General features: G+C 40.0%; 1 protein-coding gene across 1 annotated transcript in view; it reads right to left on the reverse strand.

The window, feature by feature from the left end:
* The window catches only part of LOC126973583 (exportin-7), a 54,308-nt gene extending 37,376 nt beyond the window's left edge, over positions 1-16,932 (reverse strand). The window contains exons 1-4 of the mRNA XM_050820906.1: positions 16,865-16,932; positions 13,170-13,265; positions 2,991-3,094; positions 1,412-1,511 (exon numbers count right to left, since the gene is read on the reverse strand). Coding sequence (XP_050676863.1) covers positions 1,412-1,511; positions 2,991-3,094; positions 13,170-13,265; positions 16,865-16,879 — 315 coding nt within the window. The 5' untranslated portion in view covers positions 16,880-16,932. The remainder of the gene's footprint in view (positions 1-1,411; positions 1,512-2,990; positions 3,095-13,169; positions 13,266-16,864) is intronic.
* Positions 16,933-18,968: the final 2,036 nt, after the last annotated feature.

The following is an 18,968-nucleotide window of genomic DNA, read 5'->3' on the forward strand; positions in this document are numbered from 1 at the left end:
TGAGGGGCTGAAAGGGGAACGGGAGGGGGCTTCACGTTCCAGCGAGGTCCAGAGATAAATGGCCGTGTTGTATATGGCAAAACAATGTCAATTTTTTTTAATGAAAATTAGGGACGAGACGAGCAGGGCGCTCAGCTGATGGTAATTGATACGCCCCACCCGGTAAAATGCAGTGCCGCTCAGGATTCTTGGAAAACCCAAAAGTTCTGAGCGGCACTACAATTGTACTCGTCACCTTCAGACATAAGATGTTAAGTCTCATTTGCCCAGCAATTTCACTAGCTACGGCGCCCTTCAGACCGAAATACAGTAATGTTACACATTACTGCTTCACGGCAGAAATAGGAGCCGTTGTGGTACCCATAATCTAGCCGGCTTCCTGTGCAAAGGAGCCTCCCACATTTGCCGGGTCACCACTAGTATTCTTCTTCTTCGTCGTGACACTCATGACAGAGCGGTCTTGGTCATCACGAAGTGAAATCTTTTGGGGCAGATGTGATTCGCCCCACGAGAATCCGCCACTTTTCCCTACTGGCCGACAGTCTTGTACACTTGTTAAATAGACCGTCCACATCAGACTTAATTTGTTCGGTCCATATCATGGGCGCCTTCCTCACCCTCTGGTACCCTCCACTTTGCCCTACACGACAAGGCGCTCAATAGACTCACTCTCGTGTCGGAAGACGTGTCCGAACAACTTAAGAATCTCGACTCTGTATTAACACCGAAAGGTGTTGTCTTATGCCAAGTTCTTGGAGAATGGAGACATTGGTGGTTGGAGTATTACCCCCTTATTCATAATAGTCCGCTAACCTAACCCCTAACCAGGGACCCAGTGCTCTGTGAACGGCTGGATCACTTGGCGTTGCGTAGAGACGTCGCTTCATTGTGTGTCTTCTACCGCATTTATCACGGGGAGTGTTCCGAAGAGCTGTTTAAACTGATTCCTGCCGCCGAATTCCACCTTCGCACGACACGCCACAAGTTAGGATATCATCCTCACCATCTGGATGTGTGGCGGTCCTCCACAGTGCGGTTTTCAAGGAGCTTTCTTCCACGTACTACAAAGCTGTGGAATGAGCTTCCTTGTGCGGAGTTTTCGGGACGATACGACATGGGAACCTTCAAAAAAAGCGCGTACACCTTCCTTAAAGGCCGGCAACGCTCTTGTGATTCCTCTGGTGTTGCAAGATATCGTGGGCGGCGGTGATCACTTAACAACAGGTCGTACGCTCGTTTATCCTCCTATTCCATAAAAAAAAACCTAAAGCATTGCTAATTCTCACTCTGTCTTCTTCTATTGACCTAAGTCAGAATGAGAAAAAACACTCCTTAGCGGCTGTTTAAAGTTAGCGGACCATTATGAATAAGGGGGTTAGTATATTGTGCATATAGGTTACAAAGGTGTCACCTGCACTACAAAGTTGGCCAACTTTGGCCTGGTCCTGAGATAGTTCAGCACATAGTTCCGAATGTCCAATCTCTGTTGCACCGACAGGTCCGTTGCTGATCTGAAACAATTAATTTGTTAAAATTATTCGGGATTCCTATGCCGGCTAGATTATGGGTACCACAACGGCGCCTTTGTCTGCCGTGAAAGTGCCGTGTGTAGGCATTATTGTGTTTCGGTCTGAAGGGCGCCGTAGCTAGTGAAATTACTGGACAAATAAGACTTTAGATCTTATGTCTCAAGGTGACGAGAGCAATTGTAGTGCCGCTCCAAATTTTGAGTTTTCCAAGAATCCTGAGCGGCACTGCATTGTAATGCAGCGCTGCAATGGGCAGGGCGTAACAATTACCATCATCTGAATGTCGTACTCGTCTCGTCCCTTATATAAGTCATAAAAAAAATACAACTACACTCACAATAGCCCAGTTAAAGGTCGTCAAAGAATGTCTGTTCGACGTTTTATTAACTCATCTTAAAATTAACATTCATTCATTGAAATTGAAAAACACTACATAATAATAACTAGCTGACCCAGCAAACGTTGTATTGCCGATATTAAAATCGCGATACAAAAGTAACTGTTGATCGTAGATGGGTGAAAATTTGAAGTTGTATGTATTTTTTAATGCCGACTCATAATCAAACAAATTTAAAAAATGGCGTGGACCACCCTTAACATTTAGGGGGATGAAAAATAGATGTGGTCCGATTCTCAGACCTACCCAATATGCACTCAAAATTTCATGAGAATCGGTCAAGCCGTTTTGGAGGAGTTCAAAGTTTAACACCATGACACGAGAATTTTATATATTAGATAATAATATTGACACACTTTTACATACATAATCTAGCCCCAAACTAGGCAAAGCTTGTACTATGGGTACAAGACAACGATATATTGAATACAATATACTTACTAAAACATACATAGATACATTTAAACATCCATGACTCGCAAACAAACAACCATATTAATCATATAAATGATTGCCGGGATTCGAACCCGGGATCTCTAGCTTAGCAGTCAGGGTCACTAACCATTCGGCTATATCAGTCGTCGAACGACTACTATTTCGAATGGGTGGTAGTTTTTAGTATTTGACGTTAACAATTTGATTTTAAATACTATCTACATATATATATATATATATATATATATATAAATGAATTGCAGTTCGTTAGTCTCGCTAAAACACTAGAACGGCTGGAACGATTTGGCTAATTTTGGTCTTGAATTATTTGTGGAAGTCCAGAGAAGGTTTAAAAGGTGAATAATTATGAAAATTTTCGGAATTAAATAAACACAGGTAGTTCAGAAATCAAATTGAAAGAATAGTTTAAAATGAATAACTAATTAGGATCTTTGTATCTTTTTAACTTTCTCAGGAGGTAAAAAACAAACTAAATTTTAGCTACCTATAGTTGTAGATTAACTACAGTTGTTAACTATGATGGCAACAGAACGTTTGCTGGGTCAGCTAGTTTTGAATAAAAAAAATTGAATTTGATAGGGGACCCTTAAAATATTGCAATTGCTTACCTGCTAACAAGTTTCATCAATGTAGTGGCTGCTAGGAGCTGCGAATAGCTGGAGTCGGCTCTCTCTAGTAGGGCCTGGCATTTGCTTAGCGTATCTGACGCCTCCTGGAATATTAAATAAATAAATAATATTCACACACTTTTTACACAAATTATCTTTCCCCAAGTTAAGCATATATATAGCCTGTGTTATGGGTTACAAGACAATGATATATTTAATACAATATATTTACTTAAAAATACATAAATTCATACATAAATACATTAAAACATCCATGACTCGGAAACAAACATTCATATTCATCATATAAATGCTTGCACCTACCGGGATTCGAACCCGGGACCTCTAGCTTAGTAGGTAGGATCGCTAACCACTCGGCTATACAGGTCGTCAAAAAAAGTATGTGTGTACTTATATCACGCACGCAAGAACTTATTAATCTTTCGCGATTTAAAACAAAAATTCTTTAAAAAAATATACTTCGTGCTATTTTACGTTTGTAGAAAAAACAATATTGTAATAAAGAAGGTATTACATACAGGCAATTAAAATATTATTATATCGCATAATTTAGTTAAATAACATGTAATTGGATATGTACGATTGGATAGAAATTTTTTTTTTTTGGAAATAATAACAATGATGGGTCTTTAATCGAAATAAAAACTATCATAATATCTCTCTAGTTGGATTAAACTGCACACCATGAAGTAATCCCCATTAAAATCCGTTCATTAGTTATGAAGTTCACTGGAAACAAACATCAGGTCACTGAATTTATATGTATATAATATAATATGTATATTTATATAGAAGATTAAATCGCTTTACCCTCGTTACATTTCTGCCATCTCAGAGAAGTTCGTTTATATTTTATTATTACAAATATTGCTTAGTAGATAAAATTAATTGTGCTATAACCATGTGTTGCCTTCAGTAAGGCAGTACGCGCAGCTTTACTATTCATTGGTGACAATGGTTAAAATGGTTACACGGACCGGCCCTCTACTGGCTATAGACGAATGGTTAATGGTAACTGGGAACGGCCTGATCACGGGTCTCTACTATACATTGGTAATAATGGTTACTCAGGCCGGTCCTGTAATGGTTATAGACGAATGGTTAATGGTAACTGGGAACGGCCTGATCACGGGTCTCTACTATACATTGGTAATAATGGTTACTCAGGCCGGTCCTGTAATGGTTATAGACGAATGGTTAATGGTAACTGGGAACGGCCTGATCACGGGTCTCTACTATACATTGGTAATAATGGTTACTCAGGCCGGTCCTGTAATGGTTATAGACGAATGGTTAATGGTAACTGGGAACGGCCTGATCACGGGTCTCTACTATACATTGGTAATAATGGTTACTCAGGCCGGTCCTGTAATGGTTATAGACGAATGGTTAATGGTAACTGGGAACGGCCTGATCACGGGTCTCTACTATACATTGGTAATAATGGTTACTCAGGCCGGTCCTGTAATGGTTATAGACGAATGGTTAATGGTAACTGGGAACGGCCTGATCACGGGTCTCTACTATACATTGGTAATAATGGTTACTCAGGCCGGTCCTGTAATGGTTATAGACGAATGGTTAATGGTAACTGGGAACGGCCTGATCACGGGTCTCTACTATACATTGGTAATAATGGTTACTCAGGCCGGTCCTGTAATGGTTATAGACGAATGGTTAATGGTAACTGGGAACGGCCTGATCACGGGTCTCTACTATACATTGGTAATAATGGTTACTCAGGCCGGTCCTGTAATGGTTATAGACGAATGGTTAATGGTAACTGGGAACGGCCTGATCACGGGTCTCTACTATACATTGGTAATAATGGTTACTCAGGCCGGTCCTGTAATGGTTATAGACGAATGGTTAATGGTAACTGGGAACGGCCTGATCACGGGTCTCTACTATACATTGGTAATAATGGTTACTCAGGCCGGTCCTGTAATGGTTATAGACGAATGGTTAATGGTAACTGGGAACGGCCTGATCACGGGTCTCTACTATACATTGGTAATAATGGTTACTCAGGCCGGTCCTGTAATGGTTATAGACGAATGGTTAATGGTAACTGGGAACGGCCTGATCACGGGTCTCTACTATACATTGGTAATAATGGTTACTCAGGCCGGTCCTGTAATGGTTATAGACGAATGGTTAATGGTAACTGGGAACGGCCTGATCACGGGTCTCTACTATACATTGGTAATAATGGTTACTCAGGCCGGTCCTGTAATGGTTATAGACGAATGGTTAATGGTAACTGGGAACGGCCTGATCACGGGTCTCTACTATACATTGGTAATAATGGTTACTCAGGCCGGTCCTGTAATGGTTATAGACGAATGGTTAATGGTAACTGGGAACGGCCTGATCACGGGTCTCTACTATACATTGGTAATAATGGTTACTCAGGCCGGTCCTGTAATGGTTATAGACGAATGGTTAATGGTAACTGGGAACGGCCTGATCACGGGTCTCTACTATACATTGGTAACTGGGAACGGCCTGATCACGGGTCTCTACTATACATTGGTAATAATGGTTACTCAGGCCGGTCCTGTAATGGTTATAGACGAATGGTTAATGGTAACTGGGAACGGCCTGATCACGGGTCTCTACTATACATTGGTAATAATGGTTACTCAGGCCGGTCCTGTAATGGTTATAGACGAATGGTTAATGGTAACTGGGAACGGCCTGATCACGGGTCTCTACTATACATTGGTAATAATGGTTACTCAGGCCGGTCCTGTAATGGTTATAGACGAATGGTTAATGGTAACTGGGAACGGCCTGATCACGGGTCTCTACTATACATTGGTAACTGGGAACGGCCTGATCACGGGTCTCTACTATACATTGGTAATAATGGTTACTCAGGCCGGTCCTGTAATGGTTATAGACGAATGGTTAATGGTAACTGGGAACGGCCTGATCACGGGTCTCTACTATACATTGGTAATAATGGTTACTCAGGCCGGTCCTGTAATGGTTATAGACGAATGGTTAATGGTAACTGGGAACGGCCTGATCACGGGTCTCTACTATACATTGGTAATAATGGTTACTCAGGCCGGTCCTGTAATGGTTATAGACGAATGGTTAATGGTAACTGGGAACGGCCTGATCACGGGTCTCTACTATACATTGGTAATAATGGTTACTCAGGCCGGTCCTGTAATGGTTATAGACGAATGGTTAATGGTAACTGGGAACGGCCTGATCACGGGTCTCTACTATACATTGGTAATAATGGTTACTCAGGCCGGTCCTGTAATGGTTATAGACGAATGGTTAATGGTAACTGGGAACGGCCTGATCACGGGTCTCTACTATACATTGGTAATAATGGTTACTCAGGCCGGTCCTGTAATGGTTATAGACGAATGGTTAATGGTAACTGGGAACGGCCTGATCACGGGTCTCTACTATACATTGGTAATAATGGTTACTCAGGCCGGTCCTGTAATGGTTATAGACGAATGGTTAATGGTAACTGGGAACGGCCTGATCACGGGTCTCTACTATACATTGGTAATAATGGTTACTCAGGCCGGTCCTGTAATGGTTATAGACGAATGGTTAATGGTAACTGGGAACGGCCTGATCACGGGTCTCTACTATACATTGGTAATAATGGTTACTCAGGCCGGTCCTGTAATGGTTATAGACGAATGGTTAATGGTAACTGGGAACGGCCTGATCACGGGTCTCTACTATACATTGGTAATAATGGTTACTCAGGCCGGTCCTGTAATGGTTATAGACGAATGGTTAATGGTAACTGGGAACGGCCTGATCACGGGTCTCTACTATACATTGGTAATAATGGTTACTCAGGCCGGTCCTGTAATGGTTATAGACGAATGGTTAATGGTAACTGGGAACGGCCTGATCACGGGTCTCTACTATACATTGGTAATAATGGTTACTCAGGCCGGTCCTGTAATGGTTATAGACGAATGGTTAATGGTAACTGGGAACGGCCTGATCACGGGTCTCTACTATACATTGGTAATAATGGTTACTCAGGCCGGTCCTGTAATGGTTATAGACGAATGGTTAATGGTAACTGGGAACGGCCTGATCACGGGTCTCTACTATACATTGGTAATAATGGTTACTCAGGCCGGTCCTGTAATGGTTATAGACGAATGGTTAATGGTAACTGGGAACGGCCTGATCACGGGTCTCTACTATACATTGGTAATAATGGTTACTCAGGCCGGTCCTGTAATGGTTATAGACGAATGGTTAATGGTAACTGGGAACGGCCTGATCACGGGTCTCTACTATACATTGGTAATAATGGTTACTCAGGCCGGTCCTGTAATGGTTATAGACGAATGGTTAATGGTAACTGGGAACGGCCTGATCACGGGTCTCTACTATACATTGGTAATAATGGTTACTCAGGCCGGTCCTGTAATGGTTATAGACGAATGGTTAATGGTAACTGGGAACGGCCTGATCACGGGTCTCTACTATACATTGGTAATAATGGTTACTCAGGCCGGTCCTGTAATGGTTATAGACGAATGGTTAATGGTAACTGGGAACGGCCTGATCACGGGTCTCTACTATACATTGGTAATAATGGTTACTCAGGCCGGTCCTGTAATGGTTATAGACGAATGGTTAATGGTAACTGGGAACGGCCTGATCACGGGTCTCTACTATACATTGGTAATAATGGTTACTCAGGCCGGTCCTGTAATGGTTATAGACGAATGGTTAATGGTAACTGGGAACGGCCTGATCACGGGTCTCTACTATACATTGGTAATAATGGTTACTCAGGCCGGTCCTGTAATGGTTATAGACGAATGGTTAATGGTAACTGGGAACGGCCTGATCACGGGTCTCTACTATACATTGGTAATAATGGTTACTCAGGCCGGTCCTGTAATGGTTATAGACGAATGGTTAATGGTAACTGGGAACGGCCTGATCACGGGTCTCTACTATACATTGGTAATAATGGTTACTCAGGCCGGTCCTGTAATGGTTATAGACGAATGGTTAATGGTAACTGGGAACGGCCTGATCACGGGTCTCTACTATACATTGGTAACTGGGAACGGCCTGATCACGGGTCTCTACTATACATTGGTAATAATGGTTACTCAGGCCGGTCCTGTAATGGTTATAGACGAATGGTTAATGGTAACTGGGAACGGCCTGATCACGGGTCTCTACTATACATTGGTAATAATGGTTACTCAGGCCGGTCCTGTAATGGTTATAGACGAATGGTTAATGGTAACTGGGAACGGCCTGATCACGGGTCTCTACTATACATTGGTAATAATGGTTACTCAGGCCGGTCCTGTAATGGTTATAGACGAATGGTTAATGGTAACTGGGAACGGCCTGATCACGGGTCTCTACTATACATTGGTAATAATGGTTACTCAGGCCGGTCCTGTAATGGTTATAGACGAATGGTTAATGGTAACTGGGAACGGCCTGATCACGGGTCTCTACTATACATTGGTAATAATGGTTACTCAGGCCGGTCCTGTAATGGTTATAGACGAATGGTTAATGGTAACTGGGAACGGCCTGATCACGGGTCTCTACTATACATTGGTAATAATGGTTACTCAGGCCGGTCCTGTAATGGTTATAGACGAATGGTTAATGGTAACTGGGAACGGCCTGATCACGGGTCTCTACTATACATTGGTAATAATGGTTACTCAGGCCGGTCCTGTAATGGTTATAGACGAATGGTTAATGGTAACTGGGAACGGCCTGATCACGGGTCTCTACTATACATTGGTAATAATGGTTACTCAGGCCGGTCCTGTAATGGTTATAGACGAATGGTTAATGGTAACTGGGAACGGCCTGATCACGGGTCTCTACTATACATTGGTAATAATGGTTACTCAGGCCGGTCCTGTAATGGTTATAGACGAATGGTTAATGGTAACTGGGAACGGCCTGATCACGGGTCTCTACTATACATTGGTAATAATGGTTACTCAGGCCGGTCCTGTAATGGTTATAGACGAATGGTTAATGGTAACTGGGAACGGCCTGATCACGGGTCTCTACTATACATTGGTAATAATGGTTACTCAGGCCGGTCCTGTAATGGTTATAGACGAATGGTTAATGGTAACTGGGAACGGCCTGATCACGGGTCTCTACTATACATTGGTAATAATGGTTACTCAGGCCGGTCCTGTAATGGTTATAGACGAATGGTTAATGGTAACTGGGAACGGCCTGATCACGGGTCTCTACTATACATTGGTAATAATGGTTACTCAGGCCGGTCCTGTAATGGTTATAGACGAATGGTTAATGGTAACTGGGAACGGCCTGATCACGGGTCTCTACTATACATTGGTAATAATGGTTACTCAGGCCGGTCCTGTAATGGTTATAGACGAATGGTTAATGGTAACTGGGAACGGCCTGATCACGGGTCTCTACTATACATTGGTAATAATGGTTACTCAGGCCGGTCCTGTAATGGTTATAGACGAATGGTTAATGGTAACTGGGAACGGCCTGATCACGGGTCTCTACTATACATTGGTAATAATGGTTACTCAGGCCGGTCCTGTAATGGTTATAGACGAATGGTTAATGGTAACTGGGAACGGCCTGATCACGGGTCTCTACTATACATTGGTAACTGGGAACGGCCTGATCACGGGTCTCTACTATACATTGGTAATAATGGTTACTCAGGCCGGTCCTGTAATGGTTATAGACGAATGGTTAATGGTAACTGGGAACGGCCTGATCACGGGTCTCTACTATACATTGGTAATAATGGTTACTCAGGCCGGTCCTGTAATGGTTATAGACGAATGGTTAATGGTAACTGGGAACGGCCTGATCACGGGTCTCTACTATACATTGGTAATAATGGTTACTCAGGCCGGTCCTGTAATGGTTATAGACGAATGGTTAATGGTAACTGGGAACGGCCTGATCACGGGTCTCTACTATACATTGGTAATAATGGTTACTCAGGCCGGTCCTGTAATGGTTATAGACGAATGGTTAATGGTAACTGGGAACGGCCTGATCACGGGTCTCTACTATACATTGGTAATAATGGTTACTCAGGCCGGTCCTGTAATGGTTATAGACGAATGGTTAATGGTAACTGGGAACGGCCTGATCACGGGTCTCTACTATACATTGGTAATAATGGTTACTCAGGCCGGTCCTGTAATGGTTATAGACGAATGGTTAATGGTAACTGGGAACGGCCTGATCACGGGTCTCTACTATACATTGGTAATAATGGTTACTCAGGCCGGTCCTGTAATGGTTATAGACGAATGGTTAATGGTAACTGGGAACGGCCTGATCACGGGTCTCTACTATACATTGGTAATAATGGTTACTCAGGCCGGTCCTGTAATGGTTATAGACGAATGGTTAATGGTAACTGGGAACGGCCTGATCACGGGTCTCTACTATACATTGGTAATAATGGTTACTCAGGCCGGTCCTGTAATGGTTATAGACGAATGGTTAATGGTAACTGGGAACGGCCTGATCACGGGTCTCTACTATACATTGGTAATAATGGTTACTCAGGCCGGTCCTGTAATGGTTATAGACGAATGGTTAATGGTAACTGGGAACGGACCGATCAATGGTTACCCACGTACTGCATCTCTACTATGTAGGTACTGGTAATAATGGTTAAAATGGTTACTCGTGCCGATGGGGACAATTAATAATTAATTTTATCTACTTAGCAATATTTGTAATACCTATTATGCTGTTCGATGGTTTTACTTCGAACAATGCCTTTTCGGTAAAAATCTAGGCTCATCGACTCAATGCACCCTGCATTGTTTCTTCACAATTTTTTTTTTTACCATATAAAAAAAATTACACTGGTAATTAGTTGTGGCCAAGTTTGTCGGATGATTTCTTAATGTAGGTTCTGTAGAGTTGAAACGTTTTCCCAATTCGGTTGTTGAGAGAACATGAAGCAATATGGTGAAGTAATCGCTCGAGTCGGAGCTGTTTTACATCGAGTTTCGCCATCAATGTTCTAAATTTGGCACAATAGTTTATCCGGCCGTAATTGCTTATATACAATTTATATAAAATACTAGCTAACCCGTCAAACGGTGTTTTGCCAATAAAGGTTATAGAAAAAAAATCAATAATTGAAATTTTTGGGTATAAAAAATAGATGGACCGATTGTCAGACCTACCAAATATATCGTACATAAAAGTTCATCAGAATAATATAAAAATCGCGATAAAAAATAGGTGTTCATAGTAGACGGTAAAATAAAATTGTCAAAAATATAAAAAAATATATTTAGGAGTTGTATTTACCCTCATCAATTGGGGAAAATATATGTTGGCCGATTCTCAGACCTACCCGATATGCACACAAAATTTCCTACAAATCGGTTTAGCCGTTTCGGAGTTTGGTAAAATTTTATATATTAGACTAGTGGACCCGACAGACGATGTCCTGTACACACGTCTTAAATTTGAAACATCGCTCCAGCCGTTAGGAGGAGTTCACTAACATACACATGAGCAGTAAAATTATAATTTATGGACGGAATTGGGAATCTAAACCAATCTCGAATTCACTGGAACCATAATATCATCAAAATCGGTCCAGCCGTTTAGGAGGAGTTCAGTTACAACAGACGCACAAAAGAAATATACATATTAAGATATAATCGTTAAGTGTGACCAGGCGACATTACTATTACAGATATCAAAAATGTTTAAACTGATGTCAAAAGTATGTTATGTAATCAGTAAATTAACATCAATAACTTTTTATAAATTAAAGTAGAAGTATCCGAAAGTTTAATATAAAGCACTCCCATACATACATATGGTCTCATACTAAATGTATGGAAGTGTGATGACTAGATTCAAATTCAAATATTTTTATTCAAAGTAGGATGTGACATCACTCAGACGACAGTCAAAAAAACTAAAGAAACTACCACCCATTCCAAAATGAATGCCTCAGGCCTGAGAAGAATTTGCGCAACAAACTCAGCGGGTTTTTGTTTTTCATCAAAAAATATCTTTGCAAAGTAATATTGTACAATTAAACTTATTATTTGATAGCCTGAGCTCCTTTCCCAATCTGTGGAATAATTAAGAAAGTCATTTATGTTACAGTAACCTTTACCACAAAAACGTTTTTCTAACAATTCTTTTGAATATTGTAATGCTTTTGTTTTGAACATTTTCTGGGATCTTGTTGTAAAACCATATACATCGCCCCACAAAAGACTTACTAACTCGACTTAGCCGAGTAGGTATAACAAGTTTATGTTTCTTCCTGGTGTTAACATTATGATTCTCACAGTTTCTTATGAACATATAGAAAATTATCAACAGTCAAAATGTTTATTTTTTTAATATTTTCTCTTAAGATTCTTTAGGACCTAGGTTATAAATAGAGCAAATAGCCCTCTTCTGCAGCACAAAGATAGTATTAATATCGGCTGCACTGCCCCATAACAATATACCATAGGGAATAAAGTTATGTGTATGGTGTATGTTGAAAAAGGAATGCAGTAATAACAATTATGCTGTTTATTTCTGGCTTACCACTTAAAATATTATGGAAGACATTTTAATTTTTAGATTATTTGAGTAACTGTCTAAAATGGAGGCTTCTTCCAGACACTGTGATTTGTTCTATCCTGGGCCTTTCACACCCAAATTGCATTACACTTGAAATATGTCATTTTTTTCTTACAACTCGTTCGGAAGGCAGTTTTCCTTAGAGAACAATGATTAAAAACTCTAAGGTTGCTCTTTTCTTTTCTTAGGCGCCTGCCTAATTAACGGCGATTATCATCCTTTTGATGAGAATTGAGAATGGATGATTGAGATGTATACAATAAGCTTAAGATATAATGGAATCATCCTTTCAAACGAAACACATCCACTCCTGGAAAAAGCTCTTAGTCTGGATGATAGGTCTCTTGCCCTCTTTCAACCTACTCCAGCAATCTTGACCTGATCGTCGGTCCATCTTGTTGCTGGCCCAACACATTGTCTTCCACTATGCGGTCAGCATTGAACAACCCCCGTAAAACATAAACACAATGGGATACGGTATAATTATTATGGTTAGTGATTTCCATACGGGCAAGACCGTTAGGGAAATAAAATTACCTGGAATGCGACAACTGCCTTCTCAGCCTGTTCTCGAACCAATGGATCCTGTGACTCATAGAGCTGCTTGCATAACAGCTCTACCTGTATCACCTCCTGTAAATGTAAGTTACGTTATAACAAACCTGTATGTAATCAAGTCCTTTAAAAAAAAATACCGTTTTGCTCTACTAAAAAAGCAACTTGCTGCGGAGAAATTGAACCACTTCCACTGGAAATATCTTTCTCTAAAAGATTTTTTCTGTGTACGGACATAAACACACACTCACGCACATACGCAAACACACACATACATACATACACACACGCACTTACATACACTTGCAAGGGTAATCAGAACACTTTTTTTTTCTAATATAACATTTTATAAAAAAAAAGATAGCTTAAGTAGGTAATCTGGGAGCCACAATACATCCACTCCCGCTCAACACCTTAGGGAGGAGGGGATGGCTGAAAAACATTGCTGCATGGAAACATAAATCCATGATTCCATGTCAGGTGAAGCTGAGCCTTTTCCTTTTGCCTTTTGTTTCATCGCGTATCCTAATTGTTCATTTTATATTTGTAATGATTTGTATGGCAATAAAGAATTTATTATTATTATTATTAATAGACAATTTTTTAATATTTTATATCTAGGTCCAGGATATGTATATATTATATCATATGCATCCTGCCCATCCCAACTAATAGTGCACAGACATGGTCCCTTACAGAAAATCAGAAGTCCAAACTCGAGGTTTGTCAGTGAGCTATGGAGGGCACTTTTAGAGTCAAGCTAAACCACCAGGCTAAAGTTTAACTGGGCTAGGCATGTATGTCGAATGCACACAGACTGATGGGCACAGGCATTTGGTGCCTCAGGACAGGCTAAGATGTTGTGGAACACCCCTGAAAACAACTGCATTACGATCGGATGCCCATAATAAGACCTGGTTGGAGCTGGTACAGGATGGCGATAAATGCAGTATAGTAGGGGATGCTTTTGACCAGCAGTGGGATCTGATAGATAAGATAAAAATATTACATCACATATACTGATAAAAAATTATTAGCAGTGAAAAGGCAACTTAGAGTAATAATTAAATTGTTAAAAATAATCAACCGGACAACGCAACAATTTAGATGCCTGCAGTGATGGTTCGCTTGGTGGGCATGCGGATTGACAAACACAAATATGAAGAATAGCTTGTCAAACATTAAATTCGCTTTGAACATTGGTATTGGTTTTGAAATGTTTGCACTAATTTAAAAAACTATATTTTTAAATGCATTCTTTCTTTATTATATCTTCTTCTTTTATTATATCTTATTCTATCATCATATGTCACAGCAGAATCAACAGACATTAAGTAAAAGTCAGTTTTTCAGAATTTTTTTTAAGACAGTGATGTGTAGAGACCGGATTATATGCTACAAAAAATGCCCAAAATATGGAAGTAAAATAACTATAATATGCACGAAAATCCTTAGAAAGGGCCAAAATATGCATACAATTAAACAGGAAAAAATAAAAAGTCATATTTTAATTTATTTTATAAAGGCTTGTACTGACAATAGTATTTGTGAAAGAAACTATTACAAGATATACCTACTTAGGTAACAATGAAATTTAAGATTTACCTTTAAAAATATGTACTACTAAGTACTGTTCTAAATGTTCTGTAGACAAATTGGGTCTAGGATCTCTTAATAAATTTTTGTAAGCGGAAAAGGAGCGTTCTATGTCTACTGAGAGTGCAATATTTGGGCGTACTATGAAAATCATCGAACGATGGGTGAGATCAAGCGTAAAAATATGCATAATACATATTTTTTTTTTCTAAAATATGCAACTACCGCTGAAAAGGTACTTTAGTACCTCTTCAGATACAAGACTTATGGAGTATGTGTTATTGGTTTGTAACCCCTGCTATAGCATTTGTTTAAATGCTTAGAACATATTCACATTCAATTTACTAAACATTTAGATCCCAGGTTTTATTTTCAACCCAACAATTTATATTCTTTGAAAGATTGTTGCACCTATATACTATTTTTATACAAATAATCATTTAATATAACTAATTCTCTACCTGTTAAGGGTAATAGGATTATGCTAACATAGCGGTGCAAAGATATTTTTTTTATGTTGCCAATGCGAGAACAGTACATGGAATGTTTATAATTTGGCCATGTAGCTGTTATAATAGAATATACAGTCATATTGATATATTTTTTATGACAGTAAGGGACAAGACAAGCAAGATGTTCAGCTGATGGTAATTGATACACCCTGCCCATTACAATACAGTGCCACAGGATTCTTGAAAACCCAAAAACTCTGAGTGGCACTATGATTGTGCTCGTCACCTTGAGACATAAGATGTTAAGTCTCATTTGCCCAGTGATTTCACTAGCTATGGCGCCCTCCAGACCAAAACACAATAATGCTTACACATTACTGCTTCATAGCAGAACTAGATGCTGTTTTAGTACCCATAATCATCTTGTGCAAAGGAACCTCCCACTGGTGAAACTTACTGATATATTTTAAGAAACGGTAAAGTCTTCAGATTGCTGCTTACTGATAATGAAAAATACTAACTGTTCTGCCCATTTCCATTTTATTTTATTTTTCTCTGATGATTCTATTCATTGAGATTTTTGTAACAAGAGTTTGTAGTAGTGTTGTAATTTATTATAGCATTTTAGTTCAGTATGTATACCCTTTTTTGATTTGTGGTTTATATTGTTACCTTTAAACTAAACATGTTTACTTTTGGAAACCTCACTGGTGAAGGTCAAAAAATAAGACTTTCTTAAATATGTTACGACTATTGTCTACATTTTCAATCAGAAAACATAATTATCACAGCGTCTTGCTCTGATACTTGTATATCTCAGAACACTCGTATTATTGGGAAATCGTGAGGGATAGAAGAAAGTGCTTAAAATAAGGTAATATATTTCATATGCATATATTACAATCCGATCGCAACTGAAATATTAATATCGCATTGTTTGTAGAAGTTCTTAAGAAAACATGTGCCCTTTTACCACCTTACAGTCCACAATGGGAACCCTCCACTATTCACTAATGGGAATAAACATACATATATTTTGCTCACAGAAAAGAACATAGACGTAACAAAGTTATCAGTTATATTTGTATGTTTGCCGCAAGTACAAGAAAATAAAAAGGGATCATTTACTAGTTAAAATAATAGTAAACATACAAGAAATGTTATGGGCGAGTCTACCATATTGTGTTTTGTTTACATTGTAATAGTTCTTAATTTAAAATCAATAGAATTTAATACTACACTAATTCCTATTTAAATTTAATCTTTTTAATATTTATTTACTGATCTTTTCGTTTAACCTTGTTGTAATATCCTGTCAAACATGGTCAAAACAATATAACCAAAGCGCCGGTTGAAACAGAGACATAACACTGTATCGCAGATATAGTTCACTTAATTTTAAGGCATTCTGATACATTATTTCAACCTTCATCATAATTTTAAAGCTTTTTGCGTCTTATGAAACAAAAACAGAGGAATCCTAAACATAGTGAAAATAAACATGTTAGTGATAGTCAACTCTAAAAATAAAGTGCATAGAGATTATTGCTGTTTAAAAGTGTCCTGGTTTCCAATAAAGCTAATAGATTCTTATACTAAATACAGAATTAATAATATTATGATACTCACTTGCTCTTCAGCCATTTTTGTTATTTTCACGCATTTGATCTTCTCCGTTGTTATCAGTTGGCACTTGACAGCGGTTCACCAATCTACAGCGGTTGACAAGACTTTTTTTTCTTTGGCACTGCACAGTTCACACATTCAGCCATACAAGGCTTTTAAATCTCTAGAACGTTTCGAGTTTAGAGTTAGACCATTGACCTACAATAAAATAGCGTATAGACAAACAAAGCGGGAGAGTTCGAGAGATGGACATCTCTAACGGCGTTACAGCAAGATAGTAAAGGTAAGGTATAATAAGGTCTGTAGTTACTGTAACCGATTATGATTGGCAAGTCAACTAATTTGTTATGTATATTACAGCCATTGTAAAATACTCTATTGATTGAAAAGAGTGGCCTTTAAGTTTCTTATATGTTCTTCTCACGAACTTAACTATTAACGAACATATTGAGGTAAATTCAGTAATTTAAGAGATATAATTGAACTAACCACTAACTGTGTGCGTTAGCAAATGAAAATTGGTCACACATTATTGGCCGGTTACATCGTCTTTACGCTACTATATTCAAAGTCTTTGATCTAGACCAGTTGTTCCCAGACTTCTTTTTTTCATAAACCACATTCAAAATTTTGCTGGTTCTGGTTCAATATTGAGGTTGCAATTCTCCCAAAACTCGACAAAAAATACGAAGATTAAATCTTACTTTGGAAATTTTCATTGCGGCTGAATTACAACCACACTTTTATAGTTTAAAAAAAGTGAGTAATGATTGTTTAGTAATTGTTTCCTTAATGCTGTAAGTGGATGTCAAAAAAGTAAAGTTGGCCAATCAAAAAAGTGATCTTTTCTATTCTAAATTTCGGAATTGAATGTGGAACGTTTATTCTTGGCATTCATTTTTATATTGGTTAAGAATCAGTCAAGATTGCAAGCACCAACCCCCAAATAATTTTTCATCCCTTTGTTACGTCTGAACAAGGATCCCCCGGAGAACGGCACAACTGCAGGGAGGGATGTGCTGCTAGCCTTGAGCAGTGAAGTACGGTCCCAGCTCCACCGACGTTGAAGCCCGACGCTATGTCTTCGAAGAAGTCCAAGAAAAAAAAGCCGTCCGTCGTGCGACCACAATCGCCGATAGACACGACGCCTATCGCTTCCGCGCCGCACATCAGCGCAGAACCGCCGCGAGCGCCCGCCGCGTCTAAAACACGCGTTGCGCCCAGCAAGACGTCACAGCAGACCCGCGACGACACGGCAGTCGAGACCATCCAGTGCGCTCCCCTGAAGCCCAAGACCGAATCCCTAGCACACAACATTATGTTGTGTAGCCAGAGCATGCTCAACTTCACAGTTGCGCACTTTGGTCTGGGGATCGATTTCGCGGGTGGTAAGGCGGAATACGCGCGTCTGGTCACGACCGCCTGCCACGCGGTTGAAAAGAAGCTCTCTCCAAACTATCATTCTATTAGTGTGGAGAGCATCCTCGAGGAGATGCAGACCTACAGCGCACCTCCATCGACTTGCAGCCAGCGCTCATCAACAGATGAGCACACCCGTATACGGGCGAGCACACCTGAGATGCCGCCACAGAATACATCCCCAACTGCGAGCTTCGCCGCAGTTGCATCGTCTCCCGGCCGCCAAATGGAGACGCAGACTGCCCCCACGGCCACCACCGGCCCCACGGCCGCCGCCACCACCCGAAAGGGAAAAATGCCGACGCTGACGGTTGAAGAAATGCCCGTATGGATCCCACACATGAAGATCCTGCGCGAGAAGTTGGGTCGGAACGCAAACGCCCGTCCATACCGCAGAGGGATCCGCTTCCTGCCAGCGGATTTTTTTTTAATCTTTTAATTTTTAAAAATTCCAATTTTCAAATAAAATATCCCTTCGAAACACCGCGTGGTAAATGCGTTTTCCAAGTGTTCGAGCTCTTCAAAGAATTTTGAAACTCCGACGATATTGTAGCCCTCTTTGCACACGCTTAAACGGTTTGAGCTGTTTTTTGGAGGGACCTCAACACAGAGGTGGGATCCATATTATTTCATACGTGGCCAGACCTGCGCTTTATAGAGCGTTAGAATGATGTGAGCGGCTCTAGGA

The sequence above is a fragment of the Leptidea sinapis genome, chromosome 29, assembly GCF_905404315.1.
Source record: "Leptidea sinapis chromosome 29, ilLepSina1.1, whole genome shotgun sequence".
Taxonomy (NCBI): domain Eukaryota; kingdom Metazoa; phylum Arthropoda; class Insecta; order Lepidoptera; family Pieridae; genus Leptidea; species Leptidea sinapis.